Source organism: Oryzias latipes, chromosome 7, assembly GCF_002234675.1.
Source record: "Oryzias latipes chromosome 7, ASM223467v1".
NCBI classification, from domain to species: Eukaryota; Metazoa; Chordata; class Actinopteri; order Beloniformes; family Adrianichthyidae; genus Oryzias; species Oryzias latipes.
In genome coordinates, this window is record NC_019865.2 from 2656372 (window position 1) to 2679146 (window position 22775).

At 39.8% G+C, this 22775-nt stretch overlaps 1 protein-coding gene across 2 annotated transcripts in view; it reads left to right on the top strand.

Moving 5' to 3' along the window:
• The window catches only part of LOC101175236 (plexin-A1), a 260037-nt gene that overhangs the window by 208840 nt on the left and 28422 nt on the right, over positions 1 to 22775 (top strand). For both annotated transcript variants that reach the window (XM_020704419.2, XM_020704420.2), the window contains exons 16-19: positions 4184 to 4351; positions 8626 to 8719; positions 10968 to 11204; positions 15868 to 16011. In XM_020704419.2, the coding sequence (XP_020560078.1) occupies positions 4184 to 4351; positions 8626 to 8719; positions 10968 to 11204; positions 15868 to 16011 (643 nt within the window). The remainder of the gene's footprint in view (positions 1 to 4183; positions 4352 to 8625; positions 8720 to 10967; positions 11205 to 15867; positions 16012 to 22775) is intronic.

Genomic DNA, 22775 nt, shown 5'->3' on the forward strand with positions numbered 1-22775 from the left:
TTCCTCAGCATCTTTTGTGAAAGGGATTGCATTTTGCCTGAAGGTGTTTTTTCCCCACAGCAGGTGGAGGCGGTCCGGGTGGTCTGACACCGGGAGAAATGTCCTTAACAAAGTCAGCCGTGAAGTATTTAATGGATGGGGTATATAGGCATTCTCACAAGTTTTAGAGTTTGAAATACATCTACAATGTTGGCAGGTGAAAAGTTTTATATCTTAGATTTTAAAAACTTTTTTTTAAAAAAGGCCTTCAGCTGGTTTTAGTGGTGCCCTTGAAGTGGAGCCACATGAGACCAGATCTGAAGAGTTCAGATCTCTGAAAACTGCTGTGAACATTTTTCAGAGCAGTATTTCTGATGAACGTCTGCCGCTCTGCAGGAACTATGTCCTTGAAAACAACGCAGGTTTTTAGATTTTTTTAGCTAAAAACAGCATATTCATAATTAAAAGACCACTGGGAACACCTTGAAAATAGATCAGAAGATGATTGAAGTGGGACTTAAAGAAACCTAAAGTGACACAGATGTAATAAATAAAAAAGCAAAGGGTATGATAAATGATTTTATTCAAATAAATCAGGGAGTTGCTGTGTTATAAGCAAGAGAGAATGTCTTTTTAAATATATATTTAAATTTAAATAATTTTTTTTAAATTTATTTTAAATATGTGTATCAGAAATGAATGTCTGATGCAAAGGCGTAATCTGTTCAACGCAAAGTGGAGGGCGATGCTCCAGCGAAGTCCATTACCATCTGTTATACCATGGGCCTGGTAAATACTCTATTCTGATTGGCTGATTGGCTTTTCTGATTGGCACCTAGCTTAAATGTTCTGCCTGGCTTCTTTAAAACAAACTTTATCTTCATCATCTGGACAAAAACAAGCGGGAAGAGGTGAACTTTCTCTCTGAACTGACGCTTTATTTAACCCATCATGACCATTGGCATAAATATCGCTCTTCTTTCACGGTCGGTGCTGGTGTTGTGCCAAGATACGCTTCCCCTGCCAGAATTAGTTTCCCCTGTCTCTGGCATCATTGATTTGTTTCATAGCACCCATATTTTGCCCCAACAGCAAAAAATGAAGGTGGATGTTTATGATATTCTTTTTTCTGGTGCTTTTGAGAGTTATCGTCATGTTTGCATTGTATTCCACATATACGTAAAACAACAGCTTTTTGTGTAAAAAAAATTTATAATAAAAACGGCTTTTGTTCGGCTAATTAGCAATAAGAACCGCAATTTTTGAAAATAAGTTTGTTATGGAAGTATTTACCAATGGACAATTTATAAATAGTTGTTGCTTCTACTGCAAACTATCAGTGACCTGACAGAATCTGTGCCCTATGTCGTTGTTTTATATAAAATATGTGTGTGTGTATGGGGGGGTGGGGGGTGGGGATTCATATATGACAAACTCCCACTAGCCCCAGAATAACGTTTTCCGTAAACATCCACCTTCCTTCTGTGCTGTTTGTGGCAAATTATAAGTGCTACAAAACAAATCAACGATTCCGGAAGTCGTGTTGCGTCGGACGGCTCACGCTTCCACGGCATGCATTAATCTCTGATAATGCACACTTTGTCCCCCATTATCCCTTACACAATGATCTCATCATTTAGCATTGCTTACTCACTTACCGAAAAAATAAATATTAAATCAATTATTAGTACTTAAACATTGTTATTTTTTATGCTTAAATCATTTTTTTTACAGCAAGCAGACTATTTGATGGACGGTGTGACTTGTAATGATAACCTGCAGCTCGCTCTGCTGCAGCTTCTGTATGAGGACTAACCAGCAGAGGAAAGTGGCATAAACGTTGTGTTCAGTCATCCAAAGCATAATTTCAGAGAAAAAGTTCACCTCCTAGTTGTTTTGGACAGTTAATAAATCTAAAGTTGTTTCACAGCCCACAAGTAGTTTCCTGGATCTTTAATAATAAATATATTAATAATAGATTAATAATAAAATGATAAACAAAACATGTGGTCTGAGTTTCTGTTAATGCGGTTAAGAACTGACTTTTAGGCCAGTGCGATAATTTAGAACATTTAGGCTATGTGAGCGGAACTTGTTTCATTGGTGGCCATTATCACTTTTTTTATGGACTCCTTGCAGCCAATCAGAATTGAGTATTCACCCAGACTATGGCATAATTACTTCGATATCGTACAGAAGAGGTCTCATAAGAAGAATTTATTCAAGGCAAAAGAGAAGTTAGTGTCAGCTTTTCCCTGCAGATGTTTAAAATATCTTTGTGTGGACACCCCGCCCCCCTTCCCAACGTAATGCATAAAAACCTCCAAACCATCAGTGCAGTTGTGTGCATGTCAATTGCGCGGATTAGGCTCTGGCAGCTAATCTCCGTTGAAGCAAGCGTGTTGCAGCTCTGATGTCATGACAGTCATTTCTGCACAGCAGTAATCCCACAGACTCCACTTCACCACAAGCGCTCCCTCACCTCCACTCTGTCGTTATCTGTCACACCCTAACTGTGTGACGGTGTTTTGTGTCATCCTGTGTAGATTGCACGGGCATGAGTTGTTTTCTGATCAGTGTTGCCATGGTTACAGGCCGAGGGACATGGGAAGTGCAGGTTTCTAAAGATTATCCACCGCGTTCCTTGTCTGCAGTGTTACTACAGTGCATGCAGACACAATGGTAAGACTACATAGTGCATACAGAGTAGACACATGCTTCTTCTGTGAAGTCATGACCCAGAAAGGCAGCCACCACTCAACTGTGCTAAATACATATTAGATAATGTAGCTACTGGGGACTAAACTCCAGGCTGAAATTCAAAATGTTATTTTGCCTCTGGGGCCTTTAAGCCTTCGTACACAAACACTTTCGATTGTTTGTGTATTGGTGCACCAATAATAATGGGTACAAACTTCATAAAACATGACTAAAAATTCCGTTTTTTTCTTTCCCTCCACTCCTCTCTTTGTCAGTACCATCTCTGTGAATGACTGTACAGCTGTAGAGGAGGGCTTCCACCATTAACTCTATGTGTTACTGCTTCTTCTTCCACCCCCGTCCCAAAACCTGCATTTCCTTTTGTGTCATTCAAAAAGGATTTTCAGTCAGGATTGTCAAACTTTCCTATTACTGGTAGAGTGGGATTAGAAAGAATGGACTCCAACGAGATCAAACATGGGAGTCTGGCTCCATTTCTGACCTGTCAAAGCCGAGTTTATACTTTATACAGTCTGACGTCCTCTTAAATACAAAGCTGATGTCCACCTACTTTAAATTTAGATAGAAATAAACTCTGTTTGCAGACTTAAAGTCAGTTTGAACAACTAACCAAAGCTAAAATAGATAAACATTTGTATCATCAAAACAACGTGAACATCTTTTTTATTTACATTTTCCAAAAGAAAGATGCTCAAAGGTTGCAAGAATTGGACCAAATTTGACCAGATAGACCAAATTGGTCAATAGACCACATTGGCCAGAATTTCTCCACAGCAAGTTGTCTTTGCAAATAACATAATAATAATTAACACAGGTATTAGCAACGGTTTTAACTTAAACCTCACCAAACTGTCCATTTTTGGCAGAAGTTTCCAACTTTTGCTGACCTGATGTTACATCTGTGTCTTTGGGAGAAAAGAAAAGGGAGATTTGTGTTCTATTTTTTTGTTCTGTTTGGAATTCAGCAACAAGTGGCTGCAATTTTTCCTCCTGAAGGTAATCGTTCAGGTAACACTGCAGACTCTTCATATTTGCAGTTGCTATGGCAACAGAATGCAGGGACAGAACCACAAACCACATCATAGTCGGAAGATAGCCTCGACTGAGGTGACTGACATGCTTTTGTGGGGAGGGGGGGGGGGGGTGAACTGCTGTCAGTCAAAGGATCATAATGTGCAGAAAAAAATCCAAACACTTGTGGATAAGAGCATTTAGCATCGTTTGTTTAGCTCTCTTGTATTGTTTTCTTTAGAAGTTCCAGCTTTATTTACGCATCTCCCTCCAGATTTTTGCATTTAATTATCTCATGTGATGGGAAAGCTTTTGAAAAGGGAGCAGGTGTCATTTCTTCACATCGCAGATAACGCTTTTGCAAGAGCGCACCGCTTACAGCTGGTCTTCTGTCTGAGAGAAGAGCTGCTGTTCAGATCTTCGATTTGATGGAACCCATTTTTCCTCTTTGGCCAACCCTTTGTCTGTTCAGGAGGAACGCCCGTGAGATGGTCTGCGTTTCCCCAGCTGGAATGGCAGCAGGCGCCGCCTCGGTGCTGGTGGACATTGATGACGCGGAGCTCAGGAACCCAGAGGTCAAATTTATCTACACTGAAGACCCCACGATCCTGAGAATAGAGCCTGACTGGAGCATTGCCAGGTGAGCCATTGTTCCACGTCCTCCGACACTGAAATGGAGTTACGGCTCGCTAGCTCATTCAAGAGGGGATGTTCAGCGGAACGTCTGTTCAGACAAAAAGAGGAGGGAAATTAAAGCTGTTCAAGCCTATTTTGCGTTGTGTAAAAAAGTAATAGCTCCCTTTTGCAAAATGAGGAATTACCAGATTAAAAAAAAACTTAAGAAAACCAAATTTGGTTTTATGATGTCATTTCGAAAGTGAATTACTGCTGGTTGTTAAATGTAGAATTCTTTAAATGAAGATTTTAAGTAAAAATTAAATTAGGTGAAACTAACTGAAAAACTGTTTAAAAATAACTTACCTTCCAACCTTAGACAGAAGAAGAAGTTTAAAAACATAAGGGACATAAAATAACTGAAATGTTTATTAAAAAAATAAAATAAACATCAAATCCCAGTTTTTGTCCCAGAGGACACCGGCTAATTGTTTAGGTTAAGGGGGACGCTACTTCTTTCCATTGGTTCAGGCAGCTTTAGACAAAGTTTTCTTTTTATTAAAAAAAAAAAAAAAAACTTTATTTAAGCTTAACTCTGAATGAATGTGTATGATCTGAATGTGTTTTTGTCTGAAGTAGTTCAAAGTGACAAAGGAGCAAAGGTTTGTACGTTACTTTGAGGCTTTTATAAGAGATACGCCGATGGAACCAAATCTGTGTTTCAAAATCCTCTTGTTGTGTTTTGTTTGAATCCAGATTCAGTAAAAAGCTGCAAAGAAGAGAAGCTGGAACACCGTTAGTTAAAGTCTTAGTCAAAATTGTCCTTACGAGTGGAAACAAGCTGTCTGCCGGTGAAAAATTGACAAACAAGTAGAGGATGTACAGGTTTTTCCATTGAGTGAAAATCTTGATGCTGCTGGTGACAGGTCGTAGTGATTAACACTAACGACTAGAGTGTGGCGTAAGGGCAACACATGACAGCATACGTCATACTATAAGTGTGTGCAGCTTCCAGTATCCTTGCAAATGCTTCACGATACACCTAACACACACACACACACACACCATTGGTACGTTCCATTTTCGTCACGTCCCTTGACGTGGCTCTACAAGCCTCACAGAACCGCAAGACACACCTCGTTCCCCTTAAAATGCAGCCGCTCCCAAAAGCCGCAGCACCCGTTCATGTCACGCCCTGTATTGGTCCATGTGACTAATTAATACATGGGAAACATCTGTTTTCTTTGTCCAAGAATTTTTTTTTTATTCATATAAAAAAGCTGATTCACCACAGCGATTCAGCTTTCACTGGTCTGCTGTGGTAGTTTGCCAGGGATTTTACGCCGGATGCCCTTCTTGACACAACCTTTTATTTTCAAGGCTCATTGAGACCCAGATTGGCAGCAGCACGAAGGGTCTTGCCCAGTGACCCACACTGGATTATTTAGCTCATTACGCCCCTGGGAAGCAAACCCAGGATTTCCTGTGTGACAGTCCTACACCCAGCCGACTGAGCCATCCAGCCTCTTCGTCAGACAATATTCAGTCAGCCCCTTTAAAGTCATTCCAATCTAAGAATTGCTTTGCCGAGTTTCTCCTCCTCTCACCTTCTCGCTGCTCCGCCTCTTCTCTGACTTCCTGTTGTTCCTCAGCAGCATGTTGTTGGAGAGAGATTCATGGTCCGTCACAGGAGAACATGGATGCTCGGTCCTTTCCGCTCAGTAGGAACCGGCCGAGAAACAGATGAGGCTCGCTCTGTTCTCTGGTGGCCCACTGTGTGTGTGTGTATGGGGGGGGGGGGTTGCTTCAGGTCAACACTCAGCCTCTTCTTTAGGAAATTCATTCAAGGGTGACAATCCCCGCACAAAGACGCCATCATGATCCCCAGAAATCTGTCTGTTTCGCCTCGATACCATCTGGTTCAGGAAAATCTCAGATGGGATGTGAGCTCCATCTCTACGGCACATGCGCCTGCGGAGCGTTTGTCACCGGGGCCTGGAAGATAAAGACCAGGGAAGTCAGTGAAAAGAGGAAAGGATCAAGGGTAAAGAGAAAGCACATTATCATTATGCTTGGCTGATGAGGATCCCTTTAGGAGGTAGACTTTAAAGTAAATCAATGATGACAGCTCATCAGCACTACCAGAGAAATAGATCTGAACGGCAGTAGAAGGTTAGAAAAGTAATTATGGTGGAAAAATTTCAAACGGTTTCCAAACAGCCAGGGAAATGCATCTGCGAGGTGAAAAGCTTTCACCGGCTGCAGTACTCAGAGAAGCGGCAGCGCTGCCGTCACTCATGTGTCACTTCTGCCGCCATGAAAGCACTTTATGTAAATGGAGTCTTCCCTTGTTTAGGGCTTATTTTTAGAAAAACTTAAAGTGCTGTGTTTTGACTGTAAAATCTTATCTGAATATTGCACATTGACAAAATGGTCTAACATCGTAGATTTGTTAAAATCCTTCATAGTTTTTCTCCTTTTTTTTTTTCAATTCTTGTTCGGTGTTTTGGTGAAAATAAACTGGACTAGATAATGTGAGCTCTTTTACACGGAAAGGCAAATTGACATGAAAAGCAGCTCCACCGGGAGTCTGCCTCTGTTACACCGCAGCAGCAACAGAGTCTAATGAGTGATGGACAAATCAGAACGGGGGAACTCCACTGGGGAAATCTGCTGAGTCAGCTCCAAACCACCGATGCATGGCGCTTTATCTTCTCCATCAAGTCTGTATGAATTACTAAAAGGAGACAAACGGTGCGCTCTCTTTTGTCAACATGGCAACCCTGCTGTAATGACATTTTTGTTGTTGTTTCTTTATGAGGGTTCATAACAGCAAGAGAGGCTCGTTAAACTCTGCAGCCTGATGTGTATCTTTGAGGTATCAATGTATGACTCCAATATTCCCAGAAAACAAAAGAAGGTGGCGGAAAACCCTCTCAGTTCTGGGTGTTTGGTTTCCCTCAATGACTTAGCATTCAGGGAAACTGCTGATGAAAGTGAGCAGCTTGTTCAGTCTTTTAATTAAAAACCAACCCTTTCTTTCTGTTTTTTTAATAAACCGCTTTTATTCATGTCTTGTATTTCACTTTTCTGCTGGTCTTCGCAGTTTAAATCCTAATTTCTCCCTTAGGGTCTACAATGACCTCTTGCATTTGATATTAATCCAAGAGATAAATGAAATCTTCCTGTTCGGTCATCGGCAGTCTGCCAACATGAAAAAGATGATGAGAGGACTGGTACCACCATTTTATCTACCAACAGCAGAAGAGATATGCCAACATTTGTCATTTTTGCTCCTCCATAACAGTCTACTGTTATTCTACGTCTGATTAGAGTAAAAGATGAATGCCTGGTGTTAAGCCAGCCAGATGCTACGGCCAAGACACGAAGAGGTTCCGCCTCTGGTTCCCCTCATGCCGTGTGTTCTACTGCTGCTAGAAATGTAAGATGAAAGGAGCAGAAGTGGAGCTTCATACACGCTGAGGGATTGGTCAATATCTTAGAAAAAAATTAAAATAAAATCAATTCTGCTTTTATACAAAGCAAATTATGGAAGCTGAAGCACATCAGTCTTATGACATACAGTTGGGAAAAGCACAAAAGTTTCTTTTTTTGAGGTTGGAAATTTGAGTACATTTCACGGATAAGAACATATTGGTAGAACACGTTTAGGAAGAAATGATCATGTGATTGATTTGGTTTTATTGCAGGTCCGTGTGACATTAAAAAGGCTTAGTGACAACTACCCTTGCGGGTGGAAGCGGGCTGCTAGCAGGCAAAAAATGGGCAAACCTGGATGGGGCACGAAGGTGCCCCGCAGGAAATATCAAGGTCGTAGACCGCTCAGTGAGCCCAAAGAGAGAAAATCTCTTGGTTTTTTTTTACTTATAAAAATAAGTAAAAATGAAAAGAAACAGTTTGTTCCATAAAAATGGGTTAGACATCCTTCAAAGTTGCCTCAGGTCAAAAGTCAAACTAGCTCCGTCGTTCTCTGGTGCCATCACAGTTTAATAATTTAGAATCTCCAGTCATGAACAAAAAAGAAGAAAAAAACATGATTTTAGTCTTTTCAGTCCAGTGACCTTCACTTGCTCAAGGCGAGTTTTCCTACCTGAACCTCCTACACACCTGTAGCTCTACCTTTTCTTCCTTTTATTCTCACATGAACCATACCTGATGCTCTGGGCTCCAAAACATTTTTTCTTTCCTTTTCCAAAACTTGATGCACTACAGTATTACTTTTGCACAGCACGTGTTTCAGAAAAAATAAATAAATAAATAATTCCTTTTCTTTCTCAGTGGTGGGACTCTGCTGACAGTGAGCGGAACCAACCTGGCAACCATCCGGGAACCGAAGATCAGGGCCAAATATGGGCAGGCAGAGTCCTTTCATGTGAGTCCTGAAGGCACTGACATGCACGCATCGCAGTGCAGCCACAGAATAACAAGTGGGCACAGATAAAGGTGGACCAACAGCATGCTGAAGGGAGAATGTGTTCATTTTCCCTTCCAGGAAATGTCCATTTTACATAAGATCTGGATTCCCAGATATGTAACGAAACCAACAGCTGCTTTTAGACCAACTTCTAGAAATACTTCAGTAAGCTGTCCTGCTGGCATCTCCACTCTCTCCAGCTGCAGATATCCAACGCTGCCCCAGGCCAGATAGCTTTTCAAAATGTCACGGCACCACATGACCGTTTGTCTTGCAGGAAAAAGCAACACGAGACGCTGCATGCGCTCCGGCGAGCAGGAAACTGCTCTGGAGCTTCGACCAGAACCCCCCAGCATTTGTCACCAGCCGCTGAAATTAGTCATCAAGGTTGAGAACTGAACATCAAACACTGAACCACTCCAACCTGAAGATAACACTGCCATTTACTGAAGCAGAGCAAGCCCACACAATGCTTCCCACACAGCCTTTTTACCAAACTTTGCACTTACAGGAACACGCTGCTGCTTTTAAACGTTTACACTTATTTACAGGAAATCATCCCCTCAACCTCCAGACGGCCATCTTCTTTTTTAAGAGCAATACAGCAATTAACTTTAAGTGTTTTAATCTACAAGAGTGATCACTGTCTTTTATTTTCTTCTTTGTTAAGTGTGTGGAGTCGTCTTCTTTGCCAATCAAAGCAGTAATTTAAAACTATTTGTTCGACATCCTCCTCTTCAGTGGAACACACTGATATTCATGTATTCTCCAAAGGCACAGCCATGGCAGGCAGAACTGAGTCCATTATTAAAGGTGATCATAAATTAGCAGCCAATTTACATTTGCAATGGACCAAAAAGCAGAGGGGTTCCTGAGAACACAGACTTCCAGAAAAAAGTACCAAACAGTTCTTTGTTGACTGAGAGTTAGTGCCTATGGCTCATTTTCTGCTCCATGACAACAACAAAAACCACCATTCCTGTGAAACAAGACTTTTTTTTAAGAATATTGTTTAAATTACACCAAAGTCTTTACCTTAAAATCTCCTTAATATCTTTTGTGAGATGTCTGGTTTTGCAGCTGTGAGGCAAAGACGTTTTCACCCGGAACCCCACATCTGAGACAAACCAGAGATATACCCGATAACTGTTTCTCCTTCCAGATCTTTTCTATAAAAAAAAAACGATAGTGAGAACGAACTTGAACCTAAAGGCATGATGCCCAGCACATGTTGGAGCCCAAAAAGTTGTGATTTTTACTAAAGTTCTATAACTTAGAAAAGTGAAACCGTTTGACAGGTAAGAATATTTATTCTAAAATAATAATCTGACAGAGAAAATTTCTCAGTCGTGTTTCTGTAGTAAAGGACAGAATTCATGGTTTCACCAGTTCTAACAACTAGTCCACACCATGACTCTACCACCTCTGTGTTTAACTGTTGCTGTCTTGATCCTTTTCTGAACTTTAATATGGCAACTATGAAAAAAAAATGTAAGTAAATCATTATATGTTTACTTTTTCCCTCACTCGTTAGAGCAATCAGTCAAACTTCATTTGACAAGTATTACATCCAATGGACTTCATGTGAAATATGAGTGATCTATATGTATGAGTGCAAATATGTCCATTTCTGATTAGAAATTAAAATTACAAGAACATTGTATCAATTTATTTTATTATTTCCAAGTCATATTATGATTTAATTCCTAAAAAAGATCTGAAATTCCTGTGTTGTTGTTGTTGTTTTTTTTCCCTTTTTGGAAAAAGGTTGAAATAAACCAATCAAACCAAAAGCAAACGCTATTAGATTACACATGAAATGGGTAAGGATGGAAAAGATCAAAAAATCTTAGATCAAAAGCCAGTTTTGTCCTGTTTTTTTTTTTTTGATTGACTCATAAAGTCATAAACTGTTCAGAGATGAGGCATGTCTGGTCCGTTTTTTTTCCCACTTCAAAAAATTATCTTTCAGAAACTGTATTTTGTGTTTCCATGTGTTATCTCTTCGTAATGGTAACAATAATTTTTTACTAAATCAATAAAATGTGACATATTTGTAAAATTAAAAAATCATTAGCGCCAAAAAGCTTTTACTGAAAAAAATAATATATAAAAAAAACGTTTAAAACTTTGCAAAGTTTTGACAGTTCTTTGAAAATGTAGAACTTGTTATTTAATTATTTTTTTTTGTATGCAACTCTTTCAGAACTGTACGGTGTTCAACAATTCTGTCATGGTGTGCCTCGCCCCGTCAGTCGCTGACTCTGAGCTTGGCTTTTCTGAGACCGGCACTGGCCCAGATGAGATCGGATTCTACATGGACAACGTCAACGCCCTGGTGGTGGTCAACGAAACCTTCAACTACTACCCAGACCCTGTCTTTGAACCGCTGAGTCCATCCGGCATCCTGGAGCTCAAACCTCCATCACCTCTGATTCTCAAGGTCAGATCAGTTAATCCTCTTTTTAATCTGCGGTTTATGAAACAATGCCAAAAACAAAACAAAAAAATATGGAGTACCTCTTTACTCGCATAATGTTCTGACATGATAAACCATTTTTTCGTTATATTTCAGAAATAGAAAACAGCAGTGGTTCATAATTTCCTGTAAACCAAAGATCAAGATCACTAACATGGTTCAATAGCATGGTCTAACTGTTTTGCAGTTTTTTTGTTGTTGTTGCAATTTCGCACATTTTTTAACAGCCCATTGAGTTCTGTGTCCTGATTGGCTGTAGACCAATTCAGTCAATCTCTTCCATTACGTGTTTCCTGTTTACAAGATGTTCATCAAATCTTCAGTCGCGATCAGATCTTTACTTTCATTCTGTAATATTGGACATTTTTTATGGAGGTTTGAACAAATCAATTCAATTCCACAATTTTTTTTATTTATTTAAAACCAATGACATTTTAATATACCATGTATCTTCCAATGATAGCCCCCGGTTTTTTTAGGCGTCTGTTGGAAATGAGCCCAACCACTATTAGAGACCGGCGTCTGAAGTAAAGACCACCTGTCAGACCCGGCGTTTATTGGAGATCGGTGTCAATTAGAGACCTGCCACTATTGAAAGGTATACGGTATTCAGTTTTAAATCTTTTGTCTAAAAACATTTTTAAAAAAAAGGAAAGAGGTACCAACCTTTATGCTCTCCTCAAACTTCCGATATCATTGCTTCAAAAATATCAATCAAAGTAAACCTTCTTTAAATGATCACACATTCATGGTTTTCTACTTTTTTACTAAGATTTTAAACAAGGTCCATCTTTCTCGCAACCATCAACATGTCATCTTGTTTATGAATTAAAATTGTTAATGACAAATCCTTTGTATAAATGGCTTTCCAAATGTGTTGCTGGTACTGTCACTGAACTCACCAAACATCTCATTTAATTCCCAAATGCTGCATCACTCCTGGGCTAACATTCAGTTCTCATCATTGTTGTCCGGACCCTTTAAGGTTAAGACCATCATAGTTTTTGGGTGATGATATACAATAACATCCATATTTAAGAACACGTTTTTTCAAGAGGCAGCCTTATAAAATGTGCATATTTTTGACTTATCTGCTGTAGAAAAATGTTAGTCTTTTTACTTTTACTTCCCTCTCAAAAGACTAAAGATATCGAACTAATGTTGTATTGATGACTGTTCACACCAGCACAGAAACTCACTCCTGCAGTCTGTTTGCTTCATGAAAAGGGAAAGGCTCTCCAGTGTGTCCACAAGGTCTTTTTGGACAGAAAAATCTGCAATAACTCATAAATTGAGCTGAAAGCACCAGTCCACACTTTCCAGGGCCAATTCCTGTCCTTCACCAACTATCAGCAAGGTTTTCGAAAGCTGTCCTCCACGGCCTTCAGTCCTCGTAAATAAAAGTTTTAAAAAATTCTTTAATTAGGTTTGAGTGCTTTTAAAGCAGCGCGGAAGCATAAATGTCTGCAAGTGATTTGGATTACACTGCTTTTTATTTTCATTAAAAGTAATACGACACAAGAATGTGAAATTAATTGGCAGTCTCAGTACTCTTCGCTGAAAAGATTGAGTGTGTGCAGAGCAGACATAAACACGAGCCAAAAGCACACTAACGCTGCGTGGAGGAACATTTTCTGCTTCTGTTAATTAACTGCACGTAGAAAGCTGATCTTCAGGAAGTATTCACACCTTTATGAGGGGCTTTATACCAACGTACATGGTTAACTTAATCCTGGGGAGGCGTCAGCGCTGTTAAAGGAGGTTTGCTGCTCATTTGTCTTGGATGAGGTTGACAGAGAGCCAGAATTGGAAGAGCGGATGTTCAACCAGAGGCTGAAGAAGAGTCTACAGGCTGCCTTAAATGTTTCTAACTACACAACAACTGTCATGAATGGCAAGTTTCTGGCTTACAAAAGTCTATTTTGCAAAAGCACAGATTTGACCACATCCATAGCCTTCAAATCTGCAAAGATGTGGGAGTGCATGAATGTGAAGAATGACTTGTTTTACAGACCAAGGACTTCCAGCTTTCAATTGGACAGAAAAGTATTTTCTGTCAGGTCTTATTTGTGCTTTCAAAGCAAATTTGGTTTGAAAGAAAATAAAAGTAAGAAAATAAACAAAAAAAGAAATAAAACTGTTGGAAAAAAAGTCAAAATCATTGGCTGCATGTAGGACTGGCACATGGGAAACGAGGGTTCGATTCCTGGGGGAGCAATGAGCTTCAAGTGTGGGTCCTTGGGGAAGACCCTTCACGCTAGTGCTGGTTTGGTCGTGAATGAAATGGCTCAAGGAGTGCTCTTTAGAGTGAACGACACAAAACTGTCTTGCTGAGCACACATACGTCGAAGAAGATATACGCCAAGTAGCGTCTACACTGCCGAAGAAATAAGACGAAGAAGATGCACTCACTGACGGACATTCTAAAATATCCCCCAAAACGCTCATGATACATTTTTGGCTCTTGTACCAGTCGATAAAACTCCCCATGTTCTTCTCTTCTCGTAACTATGGGATGTACCCAAAATCGGCGTCTTTTCTGGCGTCTTTCATCATCCAACAGAACTATAATTTCTTCATCGCGGGAACTGGAGCTGGAGCTACTGGTGCTGGAAATATTCATGTTTTCTTTGTATGATTCTGACAAGCGCGTAAATACTTGCTCTCTTCTTCTGAGTGAAAAGCGACTTTAATGAGCGTAAAGTTGCGCAGCGCCACCTTGTGTACAGGAGTATTTCTGTTTTACATTAAGCGCCATCTAATGTCGGGGAATGAAATTGCATGTTCGCTCGGCATTTCGTCAGCGAAAATCGCCTGGGTGTGAACACAAAAAACGTGTTGAAAAACGCTGGCGAACAACGGCTGGCGAATATTCGTCCCGGTGTGTACGGGCCTTTAGTTGTAGCAGCAGCAGTGCGCACGTTTTAATGGATTGATCCATGTGTGAATGTTATCCCTTTTTATAGTGTCCCAGCATTTTTAAATTGTTTTATGTAATATTTAATATTAACAGTTTTTGTTTTGTTTTTTCAGGTATTTTATTTTGTAAAACCTATCTAGGGACAAATACTGCAAAATAACTTTAGCTAAAATCATTATGATATCGGCCTGGTACTGCTGTTTTATAGTATGTTTTCATTTTTTTATATCCTTGTTCAAAATATAAATTTGATTAAATTCAAAGGACTGGCTCAGGGTGTGTTCAGTACTACATCCCTAAAGGTGGAGGTGTACAGAAGCTTATGGCTCCTGGACTGATGCAGGAACCTGCTTCCACATACGAGGAGCATCAGAATCAGAGCTCGATGAATGAAAAGAGTGTAATGTGTCGTTGTATGTGAAGTTCTAAACATCTATAAAGGGACATTTAATGCAATAAAGAGACCCTTAAAATGTGTTTTCTTTAGATCAGTGTCTCATTTATGAGCTGAATTTGCATTAAACCCAGTCTTCAGTTCTTTAATCCTTTAGATGGATGAATTACCTCGACTATCTGTAATGTTATCAAAGGCTGCTGATTTCCATGAAGAGATTGAAAGCAGCGTAACCACTGTAATTTATTTCTTAAAAGATAATTTATTTGCAAAGGGCTTCTTGGTAATTGCCAAATATTCTGCTTGGCTTGTTGGTGGAACTGCTTACCCAGTGGAAGCACTGATGAGATGGACAAAAATGCAATTTGGCGAGATGGGATGTGGGGTTAACAGATCTCAGATGCGTGCACTGTGCCCGCCACCCAATTAATTTCTCATCTGTAGTGTCGGTTTTGTTTTTTTCTGAGGTGTGTAAGGGAATGAAAAAAACATTCATTTGATCCTGGGGTTTCATGAGCGCTTTCCTGTGTGTTTGTGTGGGTTTTGGAGAGCGTTTCTCCACATGATGCTTCTTGCCTGTGGTGTTTATGTGCAGCGACAGCTCAGTGTGTGGTTGTAAATCCATGGCAAGTGTGGCTTAAACTCTTTGTGCTCGCGTGTGTGTGGGTTGCGGTGGAGGAGTGTGCGATGGCGAGATGGAATGGGATGCATGTTTACAGGGTTGCAGAGCAGGGTTGGGTGGCGGCTGCCTGCAGAGAAGATGGGATTGGAAAACGGAATCTGTCTCTGCATCCCATCGCTAAGTCAGCAGGAGATGTGGCAGTTTTCTCTTCCTCCTTATTTCCTTTTTTCTGTACTCATAACATCTTCCCTTGATTTGACTTTTTTTATATTTATCCCCTCCTCCTTCCTACCTATTTCTTTCACCTGCTTTCCTGGAATGATTTCCTGTCGTCTTTCCTGTTTTATTTTTCTTCTTCTTTCAAATCCAGCACCAATTCAGCTTCCAAAGTTTATTAAATGAACTTCTGATGGTCCACAATGCATTCCTTAAACACAAGTGATTTCATCAAATAATTAAATTATCATCATAAAAATATTATTCATCATGAACCGTTTTATTGCTAAGCAGGCAAGAGGCTTACGGATGAAAGTCATTTCCAAAGAAAATCGATGCTTGATGCCTCGCTCATTCCTAGTTCAATAAAAGACTTAATAACCATAAAGCTTTTTACAAATGAGTCCATGAAGCAGCAGCACGCATAAATGAGCTGTGCGGATCTGCTCATCCCTCTTGCTTTGTCTTCGTTTAGGGTCGGAACCTGATCCCGGCGGCTCCAGGTAACAATCGCCTGAACTACACGGTCCTGATCGGAGAGACGCCGTGCATCCTCACGCTGTCTGAGAGCCAGCTGCTGTGCGAATGGCCCAACCTGACCGGACAACACAAAGTCACGGTAAAGTCCATCGCTAACTTCCCAAATGCTGACATTTTCTGTCATGTTGTCTTTTTTTTTTTAAATCCTTTGTCCTGGCTATTTTTTCAGTGAGGGCCTTTTCATAGAGCTAAGTAAAACTGAAAAAAAGACTTAGCTGCTACATTTAGCTTTATCTAATGTTATTAAACAAGCCACTTCTTGGGTAAAAGAATATTTATTCTGTTCTATTTATTATTCATTCATGCATTTATGCAATTTAAACTACAAAAACTTTATCCTTAATCTGTCATTCATTCAATATGTTTAAAATTCGTAATCAAATCCTTACGCATACACTAAAATATTCTAATCCTTAATTTTTCATAATTTTTGATGAATCTGGTTTATAGATGAGGGAACCCAACGTTTTGTTTTTTTCATTCAGTTTTCCTCCTTCCTCTCCCTCTGTGGGCAGCCAGCTTGTTTTGCAGGGAGCTTTTGTGGCTTTTCCTCTTTGTGAAGGGCGTTGATGACTTTCCTTCATCCGTCTTCTCCATGATTGTGTACTTTTACTGACCCAAACATTAGAGACATTAGGGAGAACTTTGCAGGTCTTTTGAATTATGTATCTGATTAGGATGTGACACAATGAGTTTGCAACCTTTATATTTTTCACAATTTATGAATTTTCTGAGACTTAAAATGTTGAGTTTTCATGACCTGTAAGCCAATTATGATCAACATTTCGTGAAATATAGGCTTAAATATCTCAATTTATGTGTCATGATTCAGTATAAAATGCAAGTTTCACATTTACTGACACAAATTCTGAGCTTTTTTACTGATATTCTAATTTTTAGATGTACCTACACATTCTTAGATGGGCAACATGGGCATTTTTTCCCCAACTGTCATTATAGGTCCAAATGGGTTCCAAAAAGGCTCAATCCTAGAATTATTTCTTATTCGGGGTTTTCAAACCTAAAATTTTGATGTATTGCATTTGTATGCAAATAATCACCTTAATAAAGCCGTGTGGAACCCCATGTGATAAAAGCTTAAATCATGGGAAAAGTGTTATAAAGTTAGCATCAGGTAGCAGATGTTTTGCTCCTCTGTCCTTTGCTACTTAAATGAGTAGATGTGGTGTAAATGTTTACTGGAATAGAAGTAAAATTGCATTCCAAACTTGAGGTAAGTCTTCAGCCTTTGATCTATCCTTAACTTTTCTTTACCACTCTCAGCACCATTTACTTGCTCCACACACAAATGAACCGATATCCGCTCTGCTACAACAGAACTCTTTCAAAGCAGACATGTTGGCTTGGCAAAGCATGAAAGTGTATGTGAAATCAATAACGACACTAGAAACATCTAAATTCTTAAGGTATTGGTACTCTGCTCACTGTCTGTGTGTGGCCACACACTGCAGAATATTGACAGCCTGAGTGCTTCTGTATTCACAAGGAAAAATGTGAGCTAAAATCCTTTAGCTTTAGTCCCAGACTTGGAAAAAAAAGTTTCTGTAAACTTTTTCAAGTGTAGATGAGATATCCACGCCATTTTACCAGCACCCACTAAAAGCTGAAATACAGTCGACAAACCAAAACGTTTTTACAACCATTTATCCTTTTATTGCAAAATATGACCCCTAAATTATTATTGCTTAATTAAAGGATTTTCATTATATTTCCATCCCAACATTTTTAAAAAGGTGAAAAATCCAAAAGGCTCTACTAATCTATGATGTTTTCCTTTACTTTTCTCCCTAAGAGATTCTAAAGTATCAAACAGAAAGAAAATAAGGTGTGGATAAAGCATCAGCACTTCTTATTTATTCGATTGTTCCATTCCTTTGATGGATTAAACAAATTTTGGAGCCAGGTCCACACACTACAGGATTTACATGTTATGTGTTTAAAATTTTTTTCCTTGTTATATGTGATTAAAAAATAGACTTATTAATTTATCCTTTTGGTTTCTCTGCCATTCTCCCGTCGGTCTAAATGTTTACTGCTTCATAAAGTACCCGTTTATAGCACCCTACCTTTTATGGGATCTTTAACTGCAAACAACCAACATTTGCACCAGTTTCTCAGTGAACCAAATGTGTTTGTACTTCAGCTTTTTCTCAGAAATGTCTGATCCACATCACTCTGTAAGAATTTGAATAAATTCATTGGAGCCTTACCAAACACAACCCAGCAACCCAGATAGCTATCAAACTTACAAAAAGGATGCGACTTCTAGGGAAATGAATGACATTTGGAGCACATTACAACAACAAAAATATTTGACAAGACAAAACCTCTATTGGATTTTCCGATTATTACAGAATTGATTGTGCTTGACCTGCTACATCTATTGTGTTCTTGCACATGCCAAATACTGATCCATACTCTGCATGAAGTGATAGATTTGACGTGTGCATGGTTGCAAGAACAAGAAATTGTGTCAGGATGTTTCTTACTTTGTGAAAACTTATAAAGAAAGACTTCTTTGAGGCCTCCCACTGCAGTACACATCACGTGCACAGAGCAATGAAACAACAAAACGGAGAAAAAACACTAATGCAGTAGCAACAATGGCTCTTTATGAGTTATATTTATTGTAACTATGAGCAGTTTCCAGAAAAAAGAATTGAGTACAGTTCGATGGCTATTGGATTTAAGTTGGACCCTAAATTTCACACTTTTACCACACACTGAAAATGTTTGACTAACACAACTTTGACCAGGAGGATACAAGAAGAACAAGCTAAAAATATGGCTGCAAATATAAATGTTGTCTTCTTATTCTTTCTAAAGCTGCCATCTAACCCCTCCAGCAGGGGCATCCAGTTTCAATGTTACGTCAACGTACAGACGTGATCAGAGGTCCTGCCCTATTTCTTGACCGTCAGGCATGGCGCGGTGGTCTCGCAGCAATGCAGCAAAAGGTTTCCAGATTTCAACGATCTGAACTTGGTGAAGAACTCGCATCACATCAACCAATCAGGGACTCAGCTTTGGCCCGTGACGTGTTGATGATGCGATCGAAGTGGAGGAGAGTCTGGTCGTTCTCTTCCTGAACGTTTTCTTCTTTTCATTGAAACAATGATAGAAACATCTTTTCATTTGATTCTTCTCCTCGGACTAATGCTGGACAGCAAGTCATCAAACTGGGTCCCAGAGACCCGGAAGTACCGCTGAAAGCAGCCGTCAGTCAGACGCAGCTCCTGCAGTGGATGGTGGACCTCACCGTGCTGGGAGAGTCTCTGAATGATCTCAGACATGGAGACATGATTACCGATACTTTTGTAGAGCTCTTCAAAACAAATAAACCTGACGTCTCAGCATCATCCCTGACTGTATGAGATGTAAAGATAAACAGTCAATGCTTCCATGCGGTGATGAGGTTAAAAACGTTTGACAGTAGCTCCTCCCACAGGGATCAGAAAGACTACTTTATAAACACAATTTAGGACAAGGATCCAGCAGCAAATTTGACGCGGGAACAGCATTGGGTGTGAACACAGCATCATCGTACATCCCTCTCTCACCTTTAGTGCCAAATATTTACAACAACATAATTACCTAAAAATCCCACAACAATAACTTGAACAAAAACAGCCTTTAAATTGAATAAACTCTGACTTGAATTAAAACTTTATTTTAATTTCTATATCACATATGTTCTTAAAAAAAGAACCACATAGAATGTCATAAATGCGATTTATTACAGCTCCTGGTCTGATTTGTGATTTATGGTTTTTGGTTTTAGGGCGATTATTTTGGTTGCACGTTTTCTTGCACTTGTGGTACAAATACCACTGATTCCACGTCCTTGGTGTTTAACATTTTCTCAAAAAGCAATCGAGGAGCAAATGGTGCTGGATGAAAATCAAAGAACAAGCGTGTGAGTCAATCCTGCGGCAACAGTTAACCTTAGCTTGTCCAGGGTGTTGATCTGTCGGCACACTTTACACCAGACTCCCTAATTCTGCCTGACTGGAGCAGATCTAAACTGAGGAAGGTCAAGCATCATCCAGGCGACGCAGCACTCACTGCAAATATATTTGCAGTGATGTTAGTCTACATATCCTCAAAGTGCAGCCACTCAACCCAAATGCCTGATTCGACTCCTTTTAAAGCTTATCACCAGTGTCCTTTCACAGTCATTCCACTATATCTTTATGACATTTACTCCCTGCCAGCTACAGCCAATAAACTTAGAAAGCCACTGACAGTGCATCCATGTAATTCAATATGATAGCTCTGGATGGAGGCAGCCAGCTTAAAGGTGGATCTCTTGAGGTCTTCTCTCTTTTTTCCCCCCTGTTTTTTAATTTATTTATTTTTTCTTAACGGAATGTCATGTTTAATATCGGTGCGATCCGAAGTGTTGGTGTGGGTGGCGGAGTCGGTCCTTTGTGCAACCATAGCCAAGGAAAAAATAGAGCTGTCTGTTCCCATCTCTTCTGCTGCTTGTGCGTTTGGGATTTTTTTCTTTTTTTTTTTTTTCTCCTGGTGTGTGTGTTAAGGTGCACATGTGTGCATTGTGCATGCACAGAAGGACACAGCTGTAGCACAATCATATTCCCTCTGCACAGTGACCTATATACAGGGGGACCCCATTGGGTGTCGAGACATGCTGAGCTTGTGCCTGTGTGGGTGTACAGTAGGAGATATTTTATTTGTGAGCCTTTCTTTGTGCGCGCCCCCAGAAGCTCAGCTGTGTGTTGGCAGCTGTTGGCCTCCCTTGAGTTTTCGAAGAAACTTGTTTGTTGTTTTGGCCTTCAGCTTTTTAAGTTTCTCTGCCAGTTCTTTACTCTGTCAGTCAAATAAAAATAGACGAGCTTAGAAAAATATGTGTCGGCACCTCGGCATCGCTTAAAATCTTAATGGCTTAAAAAGTGGGTCTGCTGAAGCTGGGAGAGGGTCTGATCAGCTTTTTTAATGGATTCAGGTTTTTCTGTCCTATTCGAATGCTCGAACTTTATGTCTGAACGCACGCAGGAAGCCCTCAATAGCACATTTAGGTGACCATCTAAAAGGAACAATCCAATTCTCCAGCTCAGTCAAACTTTGAACTTTCAAAGCTGATAGTTTTGGGTTTAAAGTAAACTCAATTATTATTTTAAAAACCTCCAAGTCTTTAATCTTTAGTGACACTTGCAGCTGCAGCAGAGCGCTGATCAACAAAGTGCTTTCCATTTGCCCAAAAACAAACTTATAAACCCTCATTAGTATTTAAATCTGTGCCCGTCAGCATTCTGCTTCATGCAGAGACATTTTAAATAGTTACAGAAAAATGACACTTTCTGAGCTGTTCTCAGGCCATTTTCGTGGCACACATTCTGACTTGTCATGTGAGCTGAGGCAAAGGTGTAACTAATGCCATTCTGCTGGAATGTGCCAGAAAACTTCAAGTACTCTTTGATTTTTTTATAAATAGAGCTGTAAAGAAAACTGTAGAAAAGTCTCCCTTCACAGAAGACGACATTTTAGTTCTTATTTTAACACTAAATTCTATTCATAGAGGAATTACTGTTGAAATGCTTCTATTGTTGGGTTATTCCAAACCTCAGTTTCCATACTCAGGTGTGTTGCAGCTTGTGACTTAAATTAAATGTTCTTATACAATCTAGTGGTTTAAAAACGTTCCGCCTCTGATCCAAGCGGCTTCTTCAGTTCTGCCCAACAGGTGTTGAGCTAGATATATACAGTATATCCTCCTCACTGGAGTTTCAGTCCTTTCATGGCCAACAAAGTTGACACGAGTCGTTGACCCCCGTGTCGCTGAGTTACATCGCCTGCCCTGGGGTACACCTCTGGATAACGATGCCTTTTGTTATGCTACGTATGTTTGCGCAGTGATTTCAAAACAGGATTGTGAATGGATGAAAGGTTGTGTCTGAGTCCACCCCTTGTATTCCATGAGGGATATTTTATTTTTTAAACCAGCGATGTTCTCTGGAGAGGATCTGAGCCTCTCCGTCCTCGAAGGAACGTCCTTTATCTTTTAGGTGGAGGTGGAAAGCTGACTATGGTCCACTGGAATTGGGCCTCCTGTGTTGGCTCATGCGTTTGAGCAGTGGCTGCTTAGTTTCCCCAATGTACGAGTCGTTACATTCCTGACGACCAGTATACATCACGCTGCTTAGTTTGTGTCTGAGTGTTTTTTCCTTTGGGTAAACCAGTCTTTGCCTCAGGGTGTTCCCTGGTTTGAAGTTTACCTGGATGTTGTTGTTGTGGAAAATCCTTTTCAGTTTCTCTGAAAGACCAGCCACATTTGGGATAATAGTGTTACTTCCTCTTGTTTCTGGTTCCTCTCTGTTGCCAGTGGTGGGTCGCTTATGTGCTTTACCGAAGGCCCATTTGATGTATCCACAAACCTTCAGCACAAAACTAAAAAAAAAGGATCTTCCACAACCACAACATGCTGCTAAACTTCAAACCAGGGAACACCTGAAGGACACATCCAGGTCATATGATCATGACCTGGATGTCTGAGAATCCACACCCACATCCTGTGATTTGATGTTTTCACTTTACATTTTATGTTTTTGAGCTCTAACCAAGTCTCAATTTTATTTTTATTTTTTGTCAAGCGCCGTCTAGATTTGTTGTTCAAGATTATTTAAAAAAACATAAAATAACTTTTTTTTAAACGATAACTAAATTATCTGTAACATCAATCTGTAATTATGTGCATAAAAAAAACAATGAAAAATGCTCAAAAATAAAATAAAATGGCAAAAGTTTTTAGATTTTGGCTAAAAACGGCAAAATCCAAATTAAATTACCTCGGGGAACACTTTG